This window comes from Cyphellophora europaea (assembly GCF_000365145.1).
Source record: "Cyphellophora europaea CBS 101466 unplaced genomic scaffold supercont1.2, whole genome shotgun sequence".
Lineage (NCBI taxonomy): Eukaryota > Fungi > Ascomycota > Eurotiomycetes > Chaetothyriales > Cyphellophoraceae > Cyphellophora > Cyphellophora europaea.
The window spans coordinates 3,158,842-3,184,035 of record NW_008481808.1 but is presented as its reverse complement, the minus strand read 5'-3'; the positions used below and the strand labels follow the sequence as shown (position 1 = coordinate 3,184,035).

The window sequence follows — 25,194 nt, the reverse complement described above, 5'->3', positions numbered from 1 at the left end:
AGAAGGTGGGGAAGAAGGGAAGGGTAGAGGCGTCTGCGCGCGCAACAAGAGTGCGATGAGATGAATCCAGGCAGCGACAGCGAGGTCGAGAGGAGAAGAGACCAAGGAGGAGGACGGCTTGATGGCTTGAGGGTGGCTTGGCCGCAGTCTGCAAGCGGGTTCACAAGTGGTTTGGTGCGCATTTGCTCGGCAGGGGATGGAGCACTGCTGATTGGTGTACCTGACACCCAGCACGCGCTACGCCGCTAAGCTCCTCCAAACAGGCCCAGTTAGCGCTTAAGGCAGCCCCCCTCACCGGAAATTGCGAACTGTGGCCCCAGATGCGCGACATTCATCAAGACACATACAAACTGGGTACACTCGTGGAAATGGGCGCGGAGACGCACGCGGTAGGCATCGTTCACGTCATGGACAGTCAGTCGGCTACAAGATTCGCCTGCTACACACGCCATCCTCTCGACCAACAACTGCTACACGCATTACCCGAGTCTGCTTGGAGTCGAAATCGTTCAGGGGCCAACATGCTACCATGACGACTGGTCTTGCTCCAAGTAGCCCAAGCTTCGATCCCAGCACCATCGACGATGTTTCAGACAGGCCATACCCCTCGGCGCAATATACCAAGCCGCCCTTGTGTCAGCGTGAGATGAGGCTGCAAGGCTGCGGATGCGACGTCTCCACCCATATCACGGTTCCGAAATTAGCTGCCCACATTGCTATCTTCATCTTGCGATCGTGCCCACAACAAACGCTTCGGCAACGTCTGGTCGCTCATTCGACGATATTTATGATCGTCTGTCGATGGTGTGCGTTTGGGCCACGCGATGTTCTCCAGCTATGAACCGTAGTTCGGTGCATGCTGTCAATAGATATTTCTGAATGTATCACAAACCGACAATGGTGATCAAGTATGTCTACCGGCAGCCATCCGAGCACTCCCGGTTATTGGCAAGCAGACGCGTGGTCCATGGGCGTCGACAGTGCGGATTGGGAGCGTATTGAGGCGCCTCAGACCCGCGTTGTACACCTGCGGCGTGGGTGAAAGGAGCTGGCTGTCTGGACAATGGCGCAGCTCATGTCTCGCGAGCCAATTCACTGGCGAGAGGATGCTGCAATGCCTATACTTTGTAAGTGCCTGAACCAGCTCTCGGGCTTTGATCTTCCTACCTCAACTGCTGTCAGCCTGTGCATCGACTCGAAGCAGACGGTCTTTGAGACAAAACCAATGGCAGTCGCGGATGCGCCAGGCAAAATTTCCTCCCATGGTTTGGCGGGAAACTGCGCAAAGGTCATCTTGTCCCAGTCTGGGTACAAAGTAGCAGACTGTCCGGATCAGTAAGCGACCGACTCCCAGCAGCGTTGACTTACAGGCCACGTCTCATCACTAGGAGTACCTAGTGTGGTAAAAAGCGACTTGATCAAACCCAACTCGCTACCCAACGGACCACCATCGAAGAGAGGGTAGTGACCCTGCTTGACCATCTCACCTACCACACAGCCTGCCGCCCAGAGATCAAGTGACGCATCGTAGGAACGGTGGCCGAATAACAATTCAGGAGGTCGATAAGACGTTGTTCCAACATCCGTGATCTTAGCATCAGCTGGCTCGGAGTCTGCATCGCGTGGTGACCAGGCAATGCCAAAGTCAGCAAGATAGACTGGACCGTCCATGCTCTTCAAGAGGATATTGGATGGCTTGATATCGCGATGGATGATGCCAAGACTATGAATGTGAGCCAACGCGTTGAAGAGACCGTTGAAGACCATGCTCTTTTGTTTGCCGTTCAGCGTGCCACTGCGGAGCAGATTCTCGAGGTCTTGCCGAAGGAATGGAAAGACCAGAACAAAGCGACCATCAGATTCGTTGAATGACTCCAGCAGTGGGACAACAGCGTCGTGATGGCACTCTGCTAACAGCCTCGCTTCCCGCTTAGAGTTGTGAGGTGCGCTCATTGAGGACGGGTGTGTCACTTTAAGAGCTACAATCCTATCCGGAGAGATCCAACTGCTGTCCTTGGCCTTGAAGACTGTCGACATCTGGCCATCTCTGTAGAACGTAGCAAATTGATAGTGACCAAAGGTAGGGCCGTCTGGATTCAAGATCTCGTCTGGATCAGCGCTCACTGCTGGTGGCTGCTCTTCTGGCTGCGTAGGTTGCAGATGAGCTAGCAGTCTCGACACCTGGCCTTGATACTCGTCCTGCAGCGGGGTCAGATCAATATGAGGCACCTATCAGCTGCTCCTACCGTGGTCGTGGAAATCTTGAAGATTTGGTCCTCAAGAGTACGAGCTTGCTCCTTCGCCTCTGCCGCATCCTGGCCCAGGTGTGTCAACGCTGATGTCCTGAGCTGGGGTCAGAATGATGTCGTGAAGCCCTTGCTCACTTTCTTACAGAGCGACGACATTGCCAATTCTCTCCGTGAACCCCACATCCATGGTAGAAAACGTTTCTCCAGGACGGTGGTAGCATCAAACTTTGGTAGTCGTAGTTTTGCTGGGGGCAGCGGCAGATTGGACTTCAGGGTTCCCTTGCTGCTGTACCTAGCTTTGAGAGATACCCAAGAGCCCTCCAATGCCCAATCTACAGCCACAATGTTCTGCCAGAAATGCTACGGCAGCAGCACCGCAAGTAAAACACCAGTCACTTCCCTACGTATCTTACCTAATCGGAGCTGGGCGGATGAAGCTGACTTTCTGATGACATGGGCGAGCCCGCCTGGGCGTCTCCATCGCGACGCCTTTCGGCCCGCCAGCCCCAGGCCGCATCGCATTCGAGCCAGCTTCTAGAATTCGTTTCAAACACTGCAACCCAATATCACATCCGTACTGCACCCACCGCTCCTGTGCTGCGCGTCGGTCTTTATCCTTGTCTGTATAGTGTCGTAACTACGTGCTGTAGTGCAGATGCACCAACTCCCCTGGCGACACTCATAGCGAGCAGTATATCCAATGGAGGGCCGAACCGAGTATCCCGCTCTACTTGTACACGCACCAATCTGACGGTCTAATGAGCGCACTTGCTAACGATGGTAACAGGCGAGCCTGAGCCCGGATCAGGCTGTCGGCGTATTCAACGATCGAGTCGCCCTCATCTCCAAAGTCAATTCAGACATCGCCGACTGGTTGCAGGTAAGTGTAGCCACCACAGTACCTCAACGCGTGGCCAACAAAGATCGCAGGAGCGCCGGAAGGTCGAGGAGGCATATGTCATAGGACTCAGAAAGTTGGGGAGTCGTTCACAGCATGATGCTGCTGCTCTGGGGTAGGGTACAGTCACAGTCGCTCTCCTGGACCACATCTGACGGACTGCCAGTATTTTCCAGGTGCCATGGCAGCGCATTGTTTCCGGGGTCGAGAACTCCGCCGCCTCCCACGAGAGACTGGCGCAAAAAATCGAGACTGATATTGAGAAGCCGCTTCGCCAGTTTCATACACGTAACACCGAGATGAAGGCTGCGACAAGCTCCCAAAGTAATCTTGCCAACATGGCCAGAGAGCTCAGTGCCGCCCAGAAAAAAGCCGAAAAAGCAAGAGGTGGCAAAAAGGAGGGCGAGACGAGCTCCGGGGTCGACGATGCCTCGCGCCAGTGGGAGTCGCAAGCGCCATACATTTTCGAGCAGCTCCAGGTCCTCGACGAGCAGCGCGTGAACCATCTACGGGATGTCCTTACGCAGTTGCAGACGCACGAGGCGGATCAGGTTGAGCGAAGCCGTGCTAGTGCTGAGTCGTGCCTGAATGCACTGCTCACCCTCGAGACAGCGGATGAGATCAAGACTTTTACAGAGAAGGTCGCGGCTGGCCGAAGCAACTTGCAACGTCGGAGGTCATCAGCGACAGCCACAAGACCGCCTACCTCAGGCATGCTTGCACCACCAGAACCTCCGTTAAGACCGAACAACTCCAGACGAGCAAGCTCAACTTCTAATCAAGATCGGTTGCCATCGTTATCAGAACAGACGCCCACTAAGAGTAAACTGGGAGGACTGAAGCGCTTGGGAACCGTCATGAGCCGGAGGAAGAGCACTATGCCGCCTCCGCCGGTACCGGAGAAAAAGAAAGACAGAAGATCAATGATGCCTTTCCGACGAGGCGACTCATCGAGGAGTTTCCAAGATCTTGAGGAAACTGGCAGAGACCTAACCCCTGTTCAATCACATCAGCCATCTCACGGCTCGATCACGCAGCTGCCGTCCGCAGAAGCCTCATCCAGAGATAACCTTGCCAGTCGTCAAAGTGCTGAACCCCCAGCACCCATGACCAATGGTACATCTGAGTTCCAACCGCCACCAGGTCCCCCTCCCTCACAGATTGCTACTCAAGCAGCGCCGCCACCTGCCACCATTGCCGAGGAACCTGCTTCGCCTATCGCCTCTTTGACCACACAACCAGAACCTCCGACTCAGATATCCCCGCTTGAGCCACAGACAACAGGCGCTACGGAGGCCGAAGAGAGAGCGCGTGCCTTCGCTATCCGCGACCAACCGATCAAGGAGGATGAGTCGGAGGCTCAAATGGCCATGTCTAACATGGCCAACCAACTGCGCATGCAAGGCGCTACCTCGGGCATTAATCGTGTCCAAGGCTCCGTTCGTGGTCGCCGCGATGTGCGAAATACCATGTTCATTCCCGCCGGCGTTGATATCCTCAATACTGGTGGTGCCGCTCCACCTACAAGCTCTCCGCCCGCCACTTCTCCGAGCCTGCCCGCCTCTACCAGTGCCACCGATCTCGCATCCCCAATACAGCAACCACGCCAGAGGACCATTCTTGAGGACCATAATCTCGGCAGCGACACGACGTCCGTGCACTCCACTCACTCTCTGGCTGGCCTAGCTCACCACCCTGAACTCCATGAACCAGGCCTCAACGCTTCGATAGTCGAGACGGTCAATACGTGGTTCTCCGCCACCGGCGTCACCAAAGCCTTCGTTACGGGCGAAATCGCACTCGCCTACAACCCTCCCGCTCTCGGCACTGCATCCGAATCCGAGACAATCCGCCTGCAACACTTTGAGGTTCTTGAAAAAGTCGCCGCCAACCCTACGTTCGTCACATCCGCGGCCAAAGACTCAGCCACCAGCTCCGAGGAGCATGCAGGCACGTACACTGTCACGTTGAACAACATCAAACGCGCCGCACCCACAGTGGGTCTCAAATACCAGCTACATATCGACGAGGCCAACCTCGCAGCCTACAGCCCGATCCTACTAACCCCCGCATGGCAGCTCGTCGAGGGCCAAGCCTCCGCCATCCTACTATACAGCCTCAACCCAGCCTTCGCATCCGAGGCCACGACGTTCAAGAACGTCGTCATCAGTGTGGCGCTGGACGTGACCGGTGGCGCCGACGCCGTAGCAGTCAAGCCCACGGCCGCGATGATGAGCCCGACTCAAGGCGCGAGCTTCAAGCGCAAGCACGGCGCCGTCACGTGGCGTTTCGCGGAACTGAGCGTCAAGCCCGAGCAGGAGAGGCTGCTGGTGCGGTTTACGACCGGGGCGGGCGTGCCGAAGAAGGGGCCTGTGGAGGTCAGGTTCGAGGCGCAGGGGAGGACGGCGAGTCTGGTGGGCGTGGAGAGGAAGGGTGGAGAGGCGCCCAAGCGGGAGAAGGTGCATGATCCGTTTGCGGATGATGGTGGGGAGTTGGAAGGCGTGGAGAGCGTGGCGAGTGAGGCGGGCTGGGTGGAGGTGAGTACGAAGAGGGGTTTGGTGAGTGGGAGGTATACGGCTAGCTGATTTGGGGGATGAAATGCTGCAGGGCATGAGATGGTGACTCCAAGGGGGTCGAAAGAGATGGGGTTGTGAGGAGGAGAGGAGGGGATGCGAGAACCAGAACCTGAAGGTGAAAGAAGAAGGGAGAGGGTGACAGCGATGATGTTGGACATATAAAAACTTGACCTTGTCGTTGTAGGCTTGCAACTGTCGATATAGTGAGTGTACTGCCTCGTTTTTTAGGATTTTCCTGCTGCTGGCTCTTTAGCCGGGTAGCAGAAGCGAGGCGTCTGTAATGGGAAGATTTATAGCTGTATTGCATAGCTTATGAAGAGTCGTTCTAGTCAAGGTAGTGTGGGCGGTGCCGGGACTTTTCGTGGGTCTTACTAAAGAACACACTTATTTTCACTTGAGCGAAAGGGCGCCGCTGAGTGCGGATATGGCTTATGCTGAACTCTGGTTTTGTTTTTATTCTTATGTACAAACACAAGAAAAGGTCTGTTCCGATGATTCGGATGACACTTCGCTTCACTTCTACCACGCCATGCTATCAGGCCTCCTCGGCGCCTATCAAGCCTTCGCTTCACCTCACCTCATGTCAATCACCATCCCAAAAAGCCAATACATCTACTGGCCAGGCTTCTGCTGCACAACGCGCTCGATATCCGCAATGGACTGCTGCAGGATCTGCTGCAGGACCTTAGGGTTCTCGAGCTCCTTGTTGATCTTGGCGATGACGCTTTCAGCCAACTCGCGCTGCTGGCGCTGCTTCACCTGCGACTCGTAACGCACCCAGCTGTCCAGCACGTTCTTGGCTTCGCTAGCGAGCGCGGTACGTTGCTCCAATTCGAAAGCCTGGGCCTCAAGCTTGGCGGTTTCCTGTGGTGGGTTAGATCAGGACTCATGGGAAGACAGGTGGAAATCTAAAGACAGGGGCAGGCAAAGTGGTAGTCATACCTTGGACACTTCGAAGAGAGACTTGGTGATCTCAACAACGTTGCCGAGGGGCTTCACATCCTCGATACGTGTGCGGACGGCATCGGCGTGGCCCTTCCTGGCTTCATCGAGAATGCCCTTGATGCGGGTCGTGGTGTTCTCAGCCCACTCATTGTACATGGGGCCACCGTATTTGAAGATTCCATAGAAGACGGACAGCAGGCAGAAGGCGACAACGGTTTCCTCGTTGAGCACGTACAGCTCATTGGAGATAGCCCAGGTGGAGATACCGGCGCCGGCGGAGAGGATGGCCGTCTTGCTGACCAAGCTGTTGCCTGGCAAGGCATCGACGATGGACTGCGCCTTCTTCTTGGGCTCCTCAGCGGGAACGTTGGACTGGTAGCGGGCAGAGGTGAGAGGGAGGGCGGGTAGGGAGGAGCGTGGGAGAATGGATGGGCGGAGTTTGGCGGCGCCTGTGGGGACCTGATCAGTACATGATTCTCGCCGGGTATGGAGAGGTAGTCTGAGACTTACCAGCCGCGCTCCGTGCTAACCTCGACGCCATTGTGCTGGGATACTGTAGCTACGAGGACGTGTCGCTGAGGTCAAACGTCAAAAGCTCAATCGGAAGTTGCAAGAGCTCTAGCACCCAATCTGGACTAGCCGCCAAGTGATCAAACCCCTAACCCTAACATTTTCTCCGACTGCCTCGAGAGATTCTCGACGTTCGATGCGCTCCATTGCGCATGCCATCACGGATGGTTCGACCAAGAGCAGACGTTGCCATGCCGAAAGTAAAGAAGGGGGAAGATGGAGGGTCACCTCCATCTACCGATAATGTCTCCAGCCTCGTTACTCGACCCATGAATCTGTCGGAGCGCAAGGCCCTCCTCCGCAAAGTGCAACCACCGTCGACCATTTCCTCGTTACGGCGACCCGAGATTCTCATGGACTTCTTCACCGACAGTCTGAACATGGGAGATCTTTCATTATCTGTTCCTGCGCTAACAGGCTTGTTCCATCTCATCACGACCCGCAACCTCGACTACCCACATTTCTATCCGCGCCTCTACTCCCTCCTCGACCAGGACCTGCTACACAGTAAATACCGCTCAAAAGTAATGCGCCATTTGGATACCTTTCTAGCACCTACCAATCATCTACCGGTCGCAACGATAGCCAGCTTCATCAAGCGTCTGTCGCGGTTATGCTTGTTTGCACCTCCTTCAGCGATCGTCGCCGTGGTGCCCTTCATCTACAACTTGTTGAAGCAGCACCCTTCGACGACATTCATGATTCACAGAAATCCGTTCCCACCATATACAAAGTCGAAGACAGATCTGGGGGTCGACCCGTACGACCCAGCAGAAACAGATCCTCAGACGACAGGAGCAATAGACAGCTCGCTTTGGGAATTAGACACGCTACAGAGCCATTACCATCCGACCGTGGCCAGTATAGCGCGGATCATCAGTGAGCAATTTACGAAACAGCACTACAACCTCGAGGATTTCCTGGATCATGGATATGGGACCTTGATGGACGCGGAACTGAAAAAGAAAGAAGGCAAGAAGGAGAGAGAGCCCGTCGTTGAGTACAAAATTCCCAGACGAATTTTCGCTCGAGAGGAAGGAGAGCTCGTCGAAGACGGCGACAAAGACTTCGTCAAGGATTTGTGGAACTTCGACTGAAAACGACAATAGTTGGACTAATACCATGGTTTCGGCTTATCACGATCGAATACAGGTTTGCAGGGTGATTTGCGGTGCTATCAGGCTCTCTCCCCAGAACTGGGCCACTATACTCCACGAATTGACAAATTGGTCCGTCATGAGGCCTAGTTGTTCAGGCATTTTCGCTGATCCACCAACTCGGCGCACCCCTCTCGATACCGTCCCAGCCATTCAAGACCTGTCTACAGTAAGGGTGGACCGAAAAGATCTCAACCTGCGGTACCGAGGTGAGTGAGTTGCAGGTATTGGTCTCAGGTCCCCACTGTGGATGATGAGAAATGTCATCGGGCCTGTTCCGCCCCAGAACTCGGCGCTCGGTCTCTTCAGCTTGAGACCGTTCTAGCCGCCCTCCATAGGTGAGACGGATATCTGCGTGGGACGGCTCCTTAGCAGTGGCCACTCGGTGGACTTTGTCTGAAGGCGATATCATAGTCATACTCTTCGAGGTGTGTGCGCGGGCTTTAAAGACAGACTGTATGCCATGGCGGCTTGTGGCACCTTGCCCGGCAGAGTCACGTGCAGCACATTCGATGATTGCTATGGTAAGTCTGCAGACTTGCTATGAGCTGACTAGAAGTCAGTCGTCAGGGTGTTGAATATGCTGTGGTTTGGATGCATATCTCATCCATGTGTTGGGCATAACTGGTTAAGATGCGAAAGCACAGCGGGAGTGGGCACGAAGCCGAGTCATCTAATATGCCATTAAGGTATTGTCAGAATCGCTACCAGCCACAATTCGCTACCCGACCCTTTCTCTCGGGATTGCTTAGGCATGATACCTGCCTGTTGGACGAATGCGATTTTACATCTGCCAACCATAGATGAGCATGCAATGCAACTCCGCGCTTTACTGCACTCCTGTGAAAACTGAACCGCTCCCAACAGTGTTATTTTATGGTGCTCTTTACGCATAGCTGAATATAAATCCGCCTATGCCGTCGCATTTCCAACGTCCGCAGTGCCCTTCCACATGCCGGAAACATCGACGAATGCATGCAAATGAAAGGAGCGACCACATACGCAGCCGACAGTCGCACACTTCCTTTCGGGTCAGTATGAGGCACATATAGGGTAGACTTCTCAAGGCGTCGAGTCCAGGCCGCGAACGGCTTGGTACGGCCCTGTACGCCGACATTTTTCTCTTAGCACAACTTCGCCGGCTCCTGATTTGCCAGCCTCACCAGTGCTGATTGGCTCCCGCGAAACAGGTAGAAGGATTTACCGAAGTCGACGACGACCTGCTCATAATATATACTGCGTACTTCCTACTTGCTGCTCTTCTTCCCCTCACCGTCTTCTTCACTACATCTAGAGCAGCAGAACGATACCAGTCTCACGTCTCATCCACACCCAGAACGCCCATCAGGAAATCAACACCATGGGCTCCATTGGCAACGACCAGGCTCTTGCCCCTCCCCCGTCCACAGACAATCCTACATACAAGATCGCCTCAATCCCAGCAGACGGCATCGGCCCCGAAGTCATCTCTGCCGGCATCGCCGTGCTCGAAACCCTCGCCTCCACATACGGCTCCTTCTCCTTCACCTTCACGCACTTCGACTGGTCCTCGGACACCTACCTCAGCACGGGCAAATACATCCCGACCAACGGCCTCGAGCAGCTGCGCGCCCACGACGCCATCCTCTTCGGCGCGGTCGGCGACCTCCGCGTGCCCGACCACATCTCCCTGTGGGGCCTCCGCCTCGCCATCTGCCAGCCGCTGCAACAATTCGCCAACGTGCGGCCCACCCGCGTCCTCAAAGGCGTGACCTCCCCACTCAGCGCCTGCCAAGCCGACCCCTCGAAACTCGACTGGGTCATCATCCGCGAGAACTCCGAGGGCGAGTACGCGGGGCAAGGCGGACGCAGCCACGTGGGCCAACCCTGGGAAACCGCCACGGAGGTCAGCATCTTCACGCGACACGGCGTGGAGCGCATCATGCGCTTCGCGTACGAGGTGGCGCGCTCCCGCCCGCGCAAGCGCCTCACCTTCGTGACCAAGAGCAACGCGCAGCGCAACGGCATGGTGCTGTGGGACGAGGTGCACGAGCGCGTGCGGGCCGACTACCCGGACGTGACGTCCGACAAGATGCTCGTCGACGCCATGACGTGCCGCATGGCGCTGCAGCCGGAGAGCATCGATACCGTGGTGGCGACGAACTTGCACGCCGACATCTTGAGCGATCTGGCCGCCGCGCTCGCGGGCAGTATCGGCATCGCGCCCACGTCGAATCTGGATCCGACGCGCAAGAATCCCAGCATGTTTGAGCCAATTCATGGCTCCGCGTGGGATATTGCCGGCAAGGGCGTCGCGAATCCCGTGGGTACGTTCTGGACCTGTGCCGAGATGGTGAGGTGGTTGGGGCATGAGAGCGCGGCGGAGCTGCTGATGGAGGCGGTGGAGAATGTTATGGGTGAGGGCGTCAAGACTAAGGATCTGGGTGGGAGCGCGGGCACCAAGGAGGTTACCGAGGCGGTGCAGAGCGAGGTGGTGCGGTTGGGCAAGCAGAGGGGCGTGGCATCGGGGAAGCAGGGCAAGGCGTAGGTAGAGGGCTTGGGGGAATGCGGCCTACTACTACAGACTTGTGTTGTTGCTAAATAGAGCCGATAGGATTCAGAACATTCAACTGTCTCAATCTCGACTCGAGTGGCTGCTGTCGCACCTGTACTCTGCATTCACTTCGCGACCGCAGTCACTCTTCCACTGCAGCCCTGCCTCCCAACCCCCTGCTGCCTGGCAACCACTCCTCAAATATTAGAGATCCTGAAAACCCTCTCAACATTCGCACAGACCTACAAACCCACAAAACCAGGCAGGAGAAAACCATTAAGTCCTGGGGTCGGAGTCGATGCCACTGAAAACTTTGACGCCTGAAGAGCAACAAATTGGTTTGCAGCAGGTAGTTTTCGGGGAGGAATGCTTCGAAAAAAAGATGCCATAAGAAGCCAAAAGTCAAGATCTCTCAGTAGGAGTTGTACTAGTATATCAGTACATGGGTCCACGAGACCTCCTATTATGGGAGCACATTCCTCTGTTCTTTTTGATTCTTTTTTGGCGACGTTGGGACTTTTTGGCACCGGAGGCTGGGTTAAGGCGCACTGTGGGCTTGTGTGGGCAGCAAACAACAGTGAATGAGAGCTCGAAAAACGAGCGTAGCCGTTTCTAGACCAGTGTTGCAGCGAGGGTCGCACGGTTGCTTCGGCGAGCCTGTCTTCGATCACTTCTCAAGCCAACAGGCAAGGTACGATGTCCATTCCTCGTGCTGCCAGGTGCTGTCGCAATCCCTCTCAATCCAAATCAAGGCCTTACAACACTCGCAGGCCTTTTCTCAGAGTCACTGCCATCCGAGCTACCAATATTTGCGCCACTCTTTGCCCCAGGAATATGCACTTGATCGCCCTCCAGAACAACGCCACCGCTCTGCGGACCGCGGAAATGCCGGCGACCGGTCGTGAACCAGGTGATCAAGGCGATAACCATGATGACGCCAACTGCGGCGGACGTGTAATTCATATTCTCGCTGTCGACAGGGGACACGCTGGGGAAGTTAAAGGTGATGACCGTGAACAGGAGATAGATGAGGCCGATGATGTTCAGCGGGATGCTGTAGCGGCCCAGACTGTACTGGCCGTCGATCTTCCAGGCAGGCTCGGATGTCACTAGGGAGAGGAGGCGAGCTAGGAGGGGGATCGCGTATGAAACGTCTAGTATGGTCAGCACAAAATGGCCTTGAGTCCTTGACTGTATCAAGCGGGACATCTTACAGAAGCCTTCAGTAGCGATGGCGATAACAGTATTGAAACCTTGGACCGCACCAAAATAGATAGCCAAAAGGACGAACTGCACAAAGACCGCAGCGCAGAGTGCGTTCATCGGAGTAGAATTGCCTTCATTGACCTTGCTCAGGAATTTCGAGAATGGCAGGCCGTTGTCCCGAGCAAAGGCGTAGATGGACCGGCCTCCGGTGGCTGTGAGGCCGTTTGAGGCGCCGAGGCCGATCACGAGGATGAGAGAAGCAAGTCCGGTTGCGCCTGCTTCAGTGCCAGTAGAGTGGTAGAAGATCTCGATGATGGGCACCCCGGTGGTGCTGGCGGCCATATCTGCCACGTCGCCCATACAGTAGCATGCCGCGATCAGGAAGACAAAGCCGGTGAAGAATCCAATGTAGACAGCCATGACGATAGCACGAGGTGCCTGCTTTCGGGCATTCTTGACTTCTTCGGTCATTCGACTGGCACTGTCATAGCAGCTAGATCGCTGGTTAGCTGAGAGATGCTCATGAAGAGGAAAATGCCAACGCACCACATGCCGAAAGCTGCCTGCAGCAGGCCGAGAATCGCGGTGTACGAGTCAGAGAATCCGGTCAGATTCACAAAGTCAGCAAAAACAAAGCTGGCCGAGTTTTTGTTGTCGTTCATCACGAGGATAGTGATGACAATGATGACGAAACCAGAAATGTTGCTGGGAAGACATCAGTTCAGCCTTTCGGCGTAGAAGGCTCGCAGACTTACAGGATCAAGAACCCTTGCGACGTCCGATTCAGCAGGCGCGCAAAGAAGGCATTGAACACGAGCGTTCCTGTGGCAATCGCCCAAGCCACGAGAACCGTATGCCACCGCTGGATGACGAAGGCTCTATTGTTGAGGTTGGCGAGGCCCATAACGAAGTTCGCGGTAACGAAGTGACTCGTCGCGCCCATGGCCAAGATGCCTATCAACAGAAACCTGCTGCAAGTCAGCCACCCACTACCATTTCGGGAGAGTCCTTCAGGGTCGCGTACCATCCGCAGACATAACTCATGCCGCGACGCAGCTTCTTGGGCGCGAACACCGCCACCCAGCAATACTGGCCTCCAGCCACCGGGTACGCCGAGCACATCTCGGCCAGACTGTAGGCAACGGCAAGCGTGAGCAGGCAGATGGCGATCCAAGACCAGATGATCACCGGCGGGCCACCGGACTGGACGCCTATAATCATGACACCCGATAACGCGGTCCATGAAGTGACGATGGAGAACGAGAAGGCGACGATGCCCCAGAGCGAGAAGTCGCGCTTGAGCTCTTGCCGGTATCCGAGCTGGTTCAGAGCCGCAACTTCAGCCTTGATGATGTCGTCGGCATTGCTTTCGGCGGCGGGCGCCCGTCCGGCGTTGTCGTCGCGTTGGCCGAACATCGAGTCTGTAGTAGGTGTTGGACACAAACGACAATTTCCTGCAGAAGGTGAAAAGCGAGCAGCGTTCCGTCCCCATCGGGAATTTAATGCGTATATTTGTTAATGAGTTTTCTGATATGCCGAGTCCAATGCTACCATGCTACCATGCTGCGGAGTCGTCTATAGATAAGGAGCTCGGCAGCTCCTGAAGCGAGGTCTCGCATGGGAGGGATCGACATCTGCCAAGATAGCGACGTTGCAGGCGCCTCGTGTGGCGCATGGAGGCTTTTGAGCGAGTTCCCATATGGTCTTTGGACAGGATCTGAACGAAGTCGCAGAGACTTTGGTTGGCAACGGTATGCTGGACCCGGGACTGAGCCCTAAGGAACCGCCAAGGAGTAAAGGGCACCGCTTATGGTTTTATAGCTGCCGCAGTCAGGGTGCGGATAATTAATCCGGAGGCTTTACGTAACTATCAGCGATCTGCACTAAGAAACAGTGAGTTGACTCTTCTGGGCATGGGGAAGCCTTCCGCAATCATCGGCGGCCTAGGCTGGAGAACCATTAGTTGACTCTTATGAGCACGGGGAGGCCTCCCGCAATTATGGGCGACCTGGGCTAAGAGTCAGGTACCTGGCTTAGGAAAAGGGCTCCACAGGTCAGATGTGATCTGGGAGGCCTCTAGCACACGAAAAAGACCGACAAGAACGGTGAATTTTGAAGAGACCTTTCATTGGATCTGCCTTTTTAAGGCGACCAGAAACCCGAATCCCTTGGTGAAGACGAAGCTGCGCCTTGACGCCTCGCTCATCTTGAATAAACCCGTTATGGTAATTCACCCTGTGAAATAACTTTTGCCATCTAGGCGGCCACCCACTTGCCGCACACCGTGCAGCGAGACTTTCCGGCCGGCCACAATCCCTTGGTGGCTTCGGCGGTGTAGATCTCCCACTGGTGCTCCCCCTTCTCGCAGGGGCCCACAGCGGGGACGAGGCTCGCCTTGCGAGACGCGCCGACGATGGACAAGGCCTCTGATTCACGTTAGATATGCACTGGAACTTGAAAAGAGGAACCAAAAGTTACCGTTGAGATCCAGGTCGGTCACCAAACCACCAAGCTCTTCTTCGCCAATGGTCGGAACCATGGCCCATTCGTTGATCTTGTCGACGCTATTGTCCGCAGCGTTCTTGCTCTCGCCAGTAGCGTTGTGAGTCTGAAGTGGGGAGAAGTGGTTAGCTTGCTCGGTGTGCGTCTCGACTTGGCGGCCACCTGCCGCCGAACGCGAGGAACTACCTTCTGAGTACGGGAAGTAGTGTTGCCCATCTTGATAGTGATGTTGTAGTTGAATGGGTTAGAAGTGTTAAAGGTTTCCCTCGGACGGGTCTGAATAGAGGTTGGCAAGTTATCTCCCGGGGTAGAGTCGTCGTGATACTCACTAGCTTCGGCTAGGTCAGCCTCGGTCGGCGGGAAGAATTGTCTGCAGAGAGATCAGTATGATTCAAAAGGTTGGAGATAAGAGGACACAAACATACGGTAGAATGTTTGCGTAGATCTTGACGTCCTTGTCGAGGAAGTTGCAGAAGATGACTTTGTCAAGTTGGTTGCCTGCGGGGGTACCAAGAAAGTTGAGGGTTTCGCCGATGGCGACTTTCGCAGCCGAGCTTCCTGGGTAACCGTAGATGCCTGTTGAGATTGCACTGAATGCAATGCTTTTGCAGCCGTTGTCAACCGCCAACTGAAGAGAAGTCTTGTAGCATCCGCGCAAGTAAGGCTCGGATGCTTCATCACTTCTGTATCGGGGTCCGACAGTGTGGATGACCTTCTTGGCCGGTAAGTCATATCCTTCGGTGATCTTCGCAGAGCCGGTGTCGCAGCCATGGAGCGTGCGGCACTCCTCGACGAGCTGAGGGCCAGCCGCGCGATGAATGGCACCGTCGACTCCTCCACCACCTAGCAGAGACGTGTTGGCCGCATTGACAATGGCGTCGATATCCAGCTTGGTAATGTCATACTGGATGGTGCAGACCTTGTTGTTGAACTCCTGATTTGGTGACGGCAGCTTGTCGTTCTTCGAGGCTTCGATCTGCCTGTTCCGGTACAGTTGGGACACCGTTGGCATATCCTGGATCTTAAGAAGGCGGGACGCCATAGTGCGAGAGGGCAATCGAGCTAATGGCATGCGCAGACTAGGAGTGATGTTGATGGTCTTCTTGAAAGGGTATGTGAGCGATGCAAAAGGATGTTCAAGAGGCAGACAAAGTGGTCAAGAGTGATGAATGTCTAATGACCACGTTAGGAGCAAGTGAAAGAGGCGTCCCCACACAAGGCTGAGGCGCCCCTGGCCCCAGCAATGTGACGTCACTATCAGGCTGATACCAGCAGACACGAGGCTGATGTAAGCAACCGCACGAGGTGTTTATCACTTGAACAGCTTTGTCACTACCATTCACACTGTGGAAACAGCAGATCAAGCGGCAGGTCAAGCGTTGAGCACCGAGATGTTGGCCTTGCGGCTCTACACATGAGGCTGTCAATGCTCTTCTACCGTACTGACAGTCCAGGCTGAAAGGCTCAAGCATCTGGATACTACCAACACTGTGATGGCTGCCCATGTCGGCGCTGCCATTCGTGTGTCTCTGAATGCGGAGACATTGATCACGAGAGGCCACAAGATCTTAAAGTAGGTAGGTCTCTCGACAGGATGATTGATATAGCAGATTTTGATCAACGAATTAAAACTGCTAAAGATACGCTTTGGTCTCGTTTTATGACATCTTCCATTCCTGAACACCATGCGAAGTCCAACGCTCTGAAACAACGTGTAGCCCATCACAGCCTGAAACGATCCCGCTTGCGAGGCACCGAGACGAATGTGGTCTCGTACGCTGGTGGTGGCCCTATCTCCTGCACTGGGGAGATTTTGGACCCCGAGTTGTACATTGGAAGCGACAACTGTTGTGGTTGCGAGGCGGCGGGATAAGCAAATTGCGTCGTTTCAGAGAGGGCGCCAGCTGGTGTCAAGGATTGGATTGGTGGATGTTGTGCCGACTGGATGAGCTCGACTTTGTTCTCCCAGGAGACAGGCCTCCCATTTTCAACGCACACTGATTCTGTTGTCCGGATCGTTCCCCACGCGAAGTTTCCACCGTTGATACCGTTCGTTAACATACCGTTTGGTATGGTGTTGAGGCTGCTGCTGCCACCATAGTTGTACGATGTCACTTCTGGCGGTACTTGTCCGAAGGGGACGACTGTGTTCTGCGCGGGGACAACTGCCGGTTGAGTTGCAGCGACTGTGTTCTGTACGGCGGCGGGCCCCTGCTTCTTTTCTTTGCGCTTGAGGTGGTAGACTTTGTAGGCTGAACAAGCTGAGCTGGCACCTTGAAGCGCGAGGGTGGCCCCTGCAATTCCCACACCAGTGACTGCCACGCCGAGGCTTATGGGATCGGCCATTCGTTGAGTTTGTGGGGACAGACGACGATGGACGTTGTATATACGTGTTGGTGTTGGTGTGTACGTGTGTTTGGAAGCTTGTGTGTATGCTCGTGGTTGCGATCAGCTTCTCAACAATACTTCATGCTTGTTATATAGTCCCGGGCTGCCACCGCAGGAGGTATTGTGGCGGCCACCAAGGCTGGGAAAGTCGAGCGCCTAATGCAGGTACCACAGTTCCCATGGTAGCTAAAAATACCAAGAGGCTAGACCTATACCCATACGCCCGTAGACGCCGGGACTTTGGTTAGGTGAGAATAGGTGAGAAGGGATCGTTGCAGGCTGAGCATGATACTGACCATGGTGCTGTTATTGTTGTTGCTGTCGCCGGCGCCACCCTACGCGTTGCTAATATGCACTGCCGTGTGCTGCCGCTACCGATTCAGGCAGGAGGCAAAGTGCGATGAGGGTCCGCATTCGTGAGACCGCTTGTCGCTACTGGCAGGAACCTACTCGACCTTTGCTTACCTAGGCTTCTGGTTTGCTATGTCCGAACGGCAAGCAATTGATTCAATGACATCGAGGCTGCTTGCAGCAGGAAGTGCCTGTGCCTAAACGCTACTGTGTCTCGAAGTGGATTGGACATGATTCAATCCCAGAATTAATGCTGCCCGGATACCTGCTCCGGAAATTTGTGGATCCGATCTACTGTATATGATAGTGCTCTATAGCGAGAACAGCCAACAGAATCAAAGCACACCTTGGAATCAGATCTCACATTCGGATTCGGTGGTGCAGCTTGAGGAAAAGGCACTTTGTCGCGTCAGGCGCCCGGTGCCAGGCCCATCTTGCCTGAATGTATAGGGCTAGGCCATTCCATGGGGGGCCATTTCCGTAAATCACAATGGGAGATCAATGCGACCGAAGCCTTGCACGCGTGAGCCTGGACAGTGTCGCATTCTCAATCAACTGCGCCCCGGATTTCAAAGGAATAATAGGTAGGAGGCTAAGATCAATGGGGGTGTTTGTTTATGCGGAGTCGGCGGCTTATAGGTAAGCTGAGCCGCAGCTTGACCCCGCCGACGCAGATTGATCCTTTTATGGAAGCAGCGGATCCGCACATTGTTGTTTTTACTAAAGTCCCAAGCCGTTTGCCATGGCTGTTGACATCCGCCCGGCAAGACAGGAGGATCTGTCCGAAGTGTCTAGCATCTACACCCACTACGTTCTCAATACTGTCGCTGCCTTTCTGATCCAGAAGCCACCAGCAACTTACATCGCGTCACGCTTCGAGGCAGCAAGAAGTCGGAACCTTCCGTACCTCGTAGCTGTCAATCAAGCCACCGGCAAGATCCTGGGGTACAGCTATGCCTCCGGCTTTCGGGGGTTTATGATAGGCTACGGGCATTCCGTCGAAATTTCAGTCTTCTGTCACCCGGAGTATTGTTCCCAGGGTATCGGGAGCAAGCTCATGCTTCGTCTGCTGTCAGAGCTGAAACAGGCGAAGCATGTCACTCACGAGGTAGGCTACGAGGATAGTCCTCAGGAGTTTCAGGTGCAAAAGTTACTTGCCATTATGGCAGTCGATGACGAAGCACCCAATGGTGGTCTTGACCTTCGAGACTGGTATGTCAACAAGTGGGGTTTCGAGCAAGTCGGTCGTCTAAAAGGTGTTGGGTACAAGAGGGGTCGCACGTGAGTATTAGATTCATTTACACGTTTCTGACCAGCGCCACTGATGCTCGGAGGCTTGACACGATATATCTTATGAAGGATATGAGCGGCTCCTAAAGATAAGGTCTGGTCTACGTGAGATTGAGGAATTCCATCCACGGGTAGAATGCCATGGCTGAAATCACCTCTCGAATTAACATTCCAGACTGAGCAGGAGTAGATATGGTTCTTATCATCAAACACGGTGGTTAGGGAAATCTTTTATAGAGTCTGTCTACACGCTCCGCTGCGTCAGTGTGCGTAAAACGTGGAGGCAGAGGACATGGCACCGCCCGGCCCTCGAGCGTCGACCCTGCGACCTCGACAATTTGGCGAAGGGGGCCCAACCCATCTGGAACTGCTGGGCATCGCTTTGGGCGGGATCTGTGCGTTGGTGATCGTGGTGTTCATCTGCATCAAGCTATTGAGAAGGATGCAAGCACGGAAGTATTGGCAATCAGAAGGCTCCTCGGACGTCCGTCTCCAGGCGACAGGCACCTCCCCCACGCAGGCAGATTTCGCTTTCAATAGCAAGGCCATTGAATCTACAGACAATCGCAGTCAAAGGCCTGCTGCCACAAAAATGGCCACGACGCCCTTACCAAGGTATTACGGCAATTATGACGGCCAGCCACCCTCATATCGAGAAACAATCTTGCTGTGGAGAGAGGCCACGGCAGCGGCACATCTGGAGGAACCGGAGCCGGAGCCGAGGCCCACTGTTGGCCGGGACTACGACGGGATTGAGTCGTCGGTGTGTCAACCAGGTGATATGGCATATCTACACGACGACGCCATGAGGCAACCTGGGGACGGGAGTGCTTTCATCAGGTCACAGGCGCTGAGTAGCAAGAGTACCTAGGGCCTAATGTGGAAGGTGGGATGGTGGGGTAGTGGGGTGCGGACGACTCCACTTTCGCGAGGCGCGTTCCGTCGCGTCGAACCATTCACCTTGTCCAAAGTAAACATTCCCGCTCCGCTGTGCGCGCTACTACCACTCCGAGTTCTTGCCGACTTCTCGCTGACAGGCTGAATTGACGCACCGTCTGGGGGAGTGGAGAGCCAAAAATGGCGACTGCTACGTAAGTGGTTCATCATCGTTTCTGCCCGCCGTATGCTAATACTCAATAGCGATTTCTTCTACAAGGTGCATGCTCTCAAGCCAGATGAGCCCGTCAAACCAGGTTCAGTATTCGTGGCAATACTCCACTACGACAAGCTCCCCACTCAAGACTTCGAACAGGCCGATGTGCTCTGGGTGAAGTGTACGCCGGAAAAGTCCATCTCCGCGTTGATCAAAGCCTACGAGAAGCAGTGCCCAGATGCTGGCGAGATTGTGCTGAAGCATAACTTTAAGCTGCTCGACTCCCGCACCAAGGTATCCGCACTCCCTCTTCGGCCGCCGGGCAACTTCATTGCCCTCGAGGCTGTATGTCTAGGGGATGTAGACACGAGAAAGGTGGCTGTACCAAGTCGTCCACCTCTTGAAGAGATCGCTCCCCGGGCCAGCCTCCCTGCCACTGTTGGAGCTATCTCGGAGGCGGGCACGCACCCAGACTGCGAGCCTACCAGACCTGCCTCGGCGCCGGTGACATCGAAATCTCGGCAGAGTCCTTTCGCTCCCAGCGAGTTTCCTTCGACGTGTCCAAGCCCGATTCAGGCCGACTTTACACTCCATCCGCAGCACAACGCGAGTTCTGTCGATAGCGATCTCGGCACAACAGATTTGGAACAGACTGGTTGGCGCGACTTTGTCTTCGAGCGCCTTGCATGCCAGAGACAAACCCCTGCTCGTCGCAGACATTTCCCTTTTCCCGAGCACGATCAAATCCAGCAAACCGCCTCGATTCAGCCTGACTGGGATTCGCTCAACCAGGGTCAGAAATCCTACTATATTGCGAGAGGCAACCGCCTTATAGCCATAGCTTTCCACACTGCGTCACCGTACGTTGAACATGCGGGGTTCTGGTGTTTCTATTACAAGAATTACTGGCTCGCGAAGAGTAGCGCATGGGATGCTCACTGTGGTTGGGAATTTCAGCGATCGTACGCCGACTGGCAAATCTCTTTATGGGAGCAGCTTTCATGGGCTGCGAGAAGAGAATGGAGAGATGAAGGTGTCCAACTCGTCAACACTGCACAGCAGCACTACGATGTCGACTTACGCCCTCCACCACGAATCGTCATCTCCCCTGTCTTACGCCAATCAAATTCAGAGATACAAGGCTCTGCTCCGGCTGCACGACCTGACGTAGAATCAGGTTTACCACCACGATCTAGCCATGGTTCAGCGCTCAATCCTGATGCGGCCAACCCAAAAATCGACTTCCATGTAGATGTTGAGAATGCCTCCCAAGTCCAGAATCCTGTTACGACCCGCCTCAGCATGGCCGAGCTTTTCGATGGCCGTACGCCCGAGCAACTGGAAAAGAGCGCTGAACGAGGCATTGAGCTCATGACGGATGTCGAGAAGATTCTGCAACAAAATCCCTCGAAAGATATAGCTCAGTGGGCCGAGGCAATTGAAAACGTCCGTAAACAAGCTAAACGCAACAAAACCATCGTCGGAGTTGTCGGCGCCACTGGAGCAGGAAAATCGTCCGTCATCAATGCTATAATGGATGAAGAACGTCTGGTTCCCACCAATTGCATGAGAGCCTGCACAGCAGTAGTGACTGAGATCAGCTACAACTATGAAGAGGGACCCAAGTACAAAGCCGACATCGAGTTCATCTCACGGCAGGACTGGCTCAAGATGCTCAAAATTCTGTTTCAAGAGGTTCTTGACGGAACTGGCCACGTATCTCGAGAATACACGAATGAGGACAGTGAGGCAGGCGTTGCCTACGCCCAGATCAAGGCTGTGTATCCTGAACTTACCAAGGAAGAGATGGAGAAGGCTCCCATCGACCGACTAATGTCTCATGCCAACGCCAAATGTCTCGACACCACCCTCAAGCTCGACTCTGATGATGGCACAGACTTCTACAAAGATCTCCAGAGCTATGTGGACAGCAAAGAAAAGACCAGTGGTATCAAAGGCGTCCATGACCCAGCGAAGAAGCCATGTGAAATGGAGTTTTGGCCTCTGATCCGCGTTGTTCGCCTTTATGTCAAGTCGCCGGCACTGGCGACTGGCGCAGTCATTGTGGACTTGCCGGGTGTGCACGACTCAAACCAAGCGCGTGCTGCCGTGGCACGAAGCTATATGAAACAGTGTACAGGACTGTGGATAGTCGCGCCGATCAACCGTGCGGTCGACGACAAATCTGCAAAGAACCTCTTGGGTGAATCTTTCAAGCGTCAGCTGAAGATGGACGGCGGCTACGATTCGGTCACCTTTATCTGCAGCAAGACAGACGATATTTCACTCACCGAAGCCCAGGATTCGCTTGGCCTCGAAACCGAATTAGGTCCCAAGTGGGCGAAGTCCGAAGAACTCCGAGTGCAGAAAAAGGATCTCAAGCGCCAAACAGACAGTCTAAAACAGACAAAAGCAGACATCACTGCAGCTATGGACGTGGTCGACGAAGAGCTTGAGAAGTGGGAAAAGCTTCAGGAGCAAGCTGCTGATGGTACTGCTGTCTATCGGCCGAAGGAGAAATCGCAGAAGCGAAAACGTACCGAGCAGTCCAGTCCCGTACGCAAGAAGTCGAAGTATACAGAGCCAGACTCTGACGATGACTTCTTCGACGATGACGATACCCGCAGCGATGCTAGGTCAGATTACGCCTCGCCTGAAGAGCAAGGCGAGCCTCTGACCGAGGTCGATATCGCCATGAAGATCGCCGAACTAAGGAGTTCAAAAAAAGATGGCCGCATCGAGAAAATAAAGGCCGATGATAGTCTCAAGGATATCCGTCGCCTGGTGGCTGCAATCAATGAGGAAGCGGGAGGTATTGATGCCGAACTCTCAGCCAAATGCATCGCTGGCCGAAACGAGTATTCCCGTGAAGCTATTCGACAAGATTATGCGGCCGGCATCCGTGGACTCGACCAGGAGCTTGCTGAGGAAGAAGACGCGGCGAACTTCGACCCTGAAGCAGACGCTCGAGACTATGACGAAGTCGCGCGCAACTTACCTGTCTTCTGCGTGTCCTCACGCGCGTACCAGAAGCTACAGGGCAGGCTCAAGAAAGACAAGATGCCGCCAGGCTTCAACCAGACGGAAGAAACGGAGATCCCAGCACTTCAAGCTCATTGCATTCAATTGACGACTGCTGGGCGTCAGGCATCTTGCCGGAAGGTTCTCAGTAGCATGTTCCAGCTCTTCAACTCGCTGCATCTTTGGGCATTGAATGATGGCACTGGCAGCAATCTGACGGAGGGTCAGATGCAGCGGGAAGCTGAGATCTTGAAAGGAAAGCTCGGCAAACTTGACTCGGTGAGTCTCCCCAATCATTCGTTTATTATCTGTATTCATGAGCCAACGTACTAATTGTGTTCAGGCTCTGGCGAAGGCCGTCGGCACCATCGTTGACGAAATCAACGATGAGCTCTCGGACAAGGTGTATGACGTCTGCGAATCTGCCATCTCGGTTGCAAAGTCTGGGGCAAACGACACTGTTCGCAAATGGGGCTCCGCTGTCGATCGAGACAACCGGGCAGCGGGTGGACTTTATTGGTCTACATATAAGGCTGTATGCCGCCGCAACGGGTCGTTGTCAAATGTAAACGGCTCAAACAACTTCAATGAGCAGCTGTTAGAGCCTATCATCCAGCGCCTGGCCGGTCCATGGGAAGCGGTCTTTGCACGTCGTGTGCCTGGCATCCTCAACGGTCTGCCCCTGAATGCGGCGCACATCTTGACCAGCTTCCATGACGATCTTGAGAGTCGAGCCATCCGCAATGGCACGCCTGTGATTTCACTCCAAATGCTGAAGCAGCAGATTCTCGTCCATAAAGAGACGTTGAGGGACGCGGCCGGCGAGGCGCGGGGGCGCATTACCGAAGACCAGCGTGATATTAATCGTGAATTCGAGCCGAAGCTGACGGAGTACATGGTGCACGCCTACGATGTGTGCGTTCAAGAAAGCGGCCCCGGCTCATTTGCGCGAATGAAGGGGCACATGGATCGCCACGTGGAGCAAGAGAAGCGCACAATGTTCGAAGGTGCGATCGTGCACGTTCAAGGACTGATCAAGGAGATGCTCGAGACTGTTCAGCAGGAGCTCCTGACAAAAGTTGACGCTTGTTACCTGGCGGTGGAACGAGACTACACCGGCGTTCTCGTCAGTCAGGACAACAGCTCTGGCTTGGACGCCCTTCCCCGCCAGCAACGCAGCATGCGCAAGTCCGTCCTCGAGATCATCGATAATGCTGAGCAGGTCTTCAAAAGAGCAATTGGTCTTGAATGCGGATCTGCGAACGAATCGAGCTCGATGGGAGCAGTCGAGCAACGAGCTTTTTCAGACAACGACGTCGAGGCGGAAGAAAATGTTGATACTGCGGCGCTGGTTCAATCGAATCTTGAGCCAGCTCCTGCGACATCTTGATAAGATGTCGAATACAGTGCCCAGCCAGCCGAATCGACTCTAGCGGCCAATGCCGTCGCTGTGGCATCGGCGATTGCCGGGTTTGAGGGAGACATCCACGACCAATACGAGATTGCGGCGGGGTGCAGAGCTCCTGACGGCCTCGAGTCAGAAGACTCGGGTGATATTGATCCTTGAGGCCTGCGCCTGCTCGCAAGGCCGGACGCTGTCATTCATTTACTGTACACTACGGAGGCGTTTTCAAGTTACATTACGCGAAGACATGGTCGGGATGTCGAGTATGGCGTGTGGATGGCAGGCTGCTCTCGGAGAATGCTATGTATCCACAATACTGTCAGTGTGACGTCGGGGGTGTTTGGATTAAGGTGTACAATAGGATAAAGGCAGCAGCGACCAAGAGATCTCAAAAGAGGGATCAAGGTCTGCAGTCTCTTTGACAACTCTTCTAACCGTTCAGTCAACGCTATCCTCCATTGTTTTTTGACCATTGGGTTCTGGAAATGGCAGCCTGATATGAACGTAACTGCCGTCGAATCCTTCCCGCAGCTGCACGTGCCGGCGGAGTAGTAGCGCCTTGGCGACTGGCGCCTTCTTTCGACCTCAATTCTTCCTCCTCAGCAAGGCTTCTTGCACTACTATCGCAGGTCTCAGGTTACATTGTGAAGATAAAGTGAACTGAATGTAGTGACCCAGTACAATACCGCAGAACAAAGCCGGACATCTGGCCTTGCTCTTCTTAAGACAAGAAGCTTCCGTACAGTTCGTGCTTAGGCGCCTTCCCAGAAGCTTGGCTCACTGCGCCTCCCCCGAACTGCAGGACAAACGATCGCTAGCTACAGAGTGCTTCGTACATGTCACTGATCGGCGCAGTCGAGCAATCCGAAGCCAAGTCTGTGAGTCTTGGGTGCCTGAGTCATTGCTCTCTTTGGGCCAAGACATGCAGTATCCCTGCGAGTGACGCGCTAGGCAACACCGCTGCAGGCAGCCTCGTGCAACAACTGCCAAAACCTATAAAGTCTTCCTGA

The 25,194-nt window shown here is 54.6% G+C and overlaps 10 protein-coding genes across 10 annotated transcripts; 5 read left to right on the top strand and 5 right to left on the bottom strand.

Moving 5' to 3' along the window:
• Positions 1–1,092: 1,092 nt before the first annotated feature.
• Positions 1,093–2,037, bottom strand: HMPREF1541_02710 (uncharacterized protein; the record flags this gene model as incomplete). Its single annotated transcript, XM_008717065.1, has 2 exons — positions 1,093–1,323; positions 1,369–2,037. The coding sequence occupies 2 exons, from the start codon at positions 2,035–2,037 to the stop codon at positions 1,093–1,095; spliced, it is 900 nt and encodes a 299-aa protein (XP_008715287.1).
• A 912-nt stretch (positions 2,038–2,949) lies between these two features.
• Positions 2,950–5,732, top strand: HMPREF1541_02709 (uncharacterized protein; the record flags this gene model as incomplete). Its single annotated transcript, XM_008717064.1, has 4 exons — positions 2,950–2,982; positions 3,037–3,129; positions 3,180–3,262; positions 3,314–5,732. The coding sequence occupies 4 exons, from the start codon at positions 2,950–2,952 to the stop codon at positions 5,730–5,732; spliced, it is 2,628 nt and encodes an 875-aa protein (XP_008715286.1).
• Positions 5,733–6,335: 603 nt separating this feature from the next.
• On the bottom strand, positions 6,336–7,209 carry HMPREF1541_02708 (uncharacterized protein; the record flags this gene model as incomplete). The annotated part of the gene is made up of 3 exons (XM_008717063.1): positions 6,336–6,587; positions 6,666–7,117; positions 7,179–7,209. 3 exons carry the CDS (start codon positions 7,207–7,209, stop codon positions 6,336–6,338), a joined length of 735 nt encoding a protein of 244 aa, XP_008715285.1.
• A 220-nt stretch (positions 7,210–7,429) lies between these two features.
• On the top strand, positions 7,430–8,335 carry HMPREF1541_02707 (uncharacterized protein; the record flags this gene model as incomplete). The annotated part of the gene is made up of 1 exon (XM_008717062.1): positions 7,430–8,335. One exon carries the CDS (start codon positions 7,430–7,432, stop codon positions 8,333–8,335), a length of 906 nt encoding a protein of 301 aa, XP_008715284.1.
• A 1,420-nt stretch (positions 8,336–9,755) lies between these two features.
• On the top strand, positions 9,756–10,922 carry HMPREF1541_02706 (tartrate dehydrogenase; the record flags this gene model as incomplete). Its single annotated transcript, XM_008717061.1, has 1 exon — positions 9,756–10,922. The coding sequence occupies one exon, from the start codon at positions 9,756–9,758 to the stop codon at positions 10,920–10,922; it is 1,167 nt and encodes a 388-aa protein (XP_008715283.1).
• A 753-nt stretch (positions 10,923–11,675) lies between these two features.
• On the bottom strand, positions 11,676–13,550 carry HMPREF1541_02705 (uncharacterized protein; the record flags this gene model as incomplete). Its single annotated transcript, XM_008717060.1, has 5 exons — positions 11,676–12,082; positions 12,143–12,627; positions 12,681–12,839; positions 12,890–13,102; positions 13,159–13,550. 5 exons carry the CDS (start codon positions 13,548–13,550, stop codon positions 11,676–11,678), a joined length of 1,656 nt encoding a protein of 551 aa, XP_008715282.1.
• Positions 13,551–14,390: 840 nt separating this feature from the next.
• HMPREF1541_02704 (uncharacterized protein) lies at positions 14,391–15,678 on the bottom strand (the record flags this gene model as incomplete). The annotated part of the gene is made up of 4 exons (XM_008717059.1): positions 14,391–14,560; positions 14,613–14,742; positions 14,823–15,006; positions 15,062–15,678. The coding sequence occupies 4 exons, from the start codon at positions 15,676–15,678 to the stop codon at positions 14,391–14,393; spliced, it is 1,101 nt and encodes a 366-aa protein (XP_008715281.1).
• Positions 15,679–16,358: 680 nt separating this feature from the next.
• HMPREF1541_02703 (uncharacterized protein) lies at positions 16,359–16,982 on the bottom strand (the record flags this gene model as incomplete). Its single annotated transcript, XM_008717058.1, has 1 exon — positions 16,359–16,982. The coding sequence occupies one exon, from the start codon at positions 16,980–16,982 to the stop codon at positions 16,359–16,361; it is 624 nt and encodes a 207-aa protein (XP_008715280.1).
• Positions 16,983–18,117: 1,135 nt separating this feature from the next.
• On the top strand, positions 18,118–18,660 carry HMPREF1541_02702 (uncharacterized protein; the record flags this gene model as incomplete). Its single annotated transcript, XM_008717057.1, has 1 exon — positions 18,118–18,660. One exon carries the CDS (start codon positions 18,118–18,120, stop codon positions 18,658–18,660), a length of 543 nt encoding a protein of 180 aa, XP_008715279.1.
• A 2,400-nt stretch (positions 18,661–21,060) lies between these two features.
• On the top strand, positions 21,061–24,169 carry HMPREF1541_02701 (uncharacterized protein; the record flags this gene model as incomplete). Its single annotated transcript, XM_008717056.1, has 2 exons — positions 21,061–23,058; positions 23,123–24,169. The coding sequence occupies 2 exons, from the start codon at positions 21,061–21,063 to the stop codon at positions 24,167–24,169; spliced, it is 3,045 nt and encodes a 1,014-aa protein (XP_008715278.1).
• Positions 24,170–25,194: the final 1,025 nt, after the last annotated feature.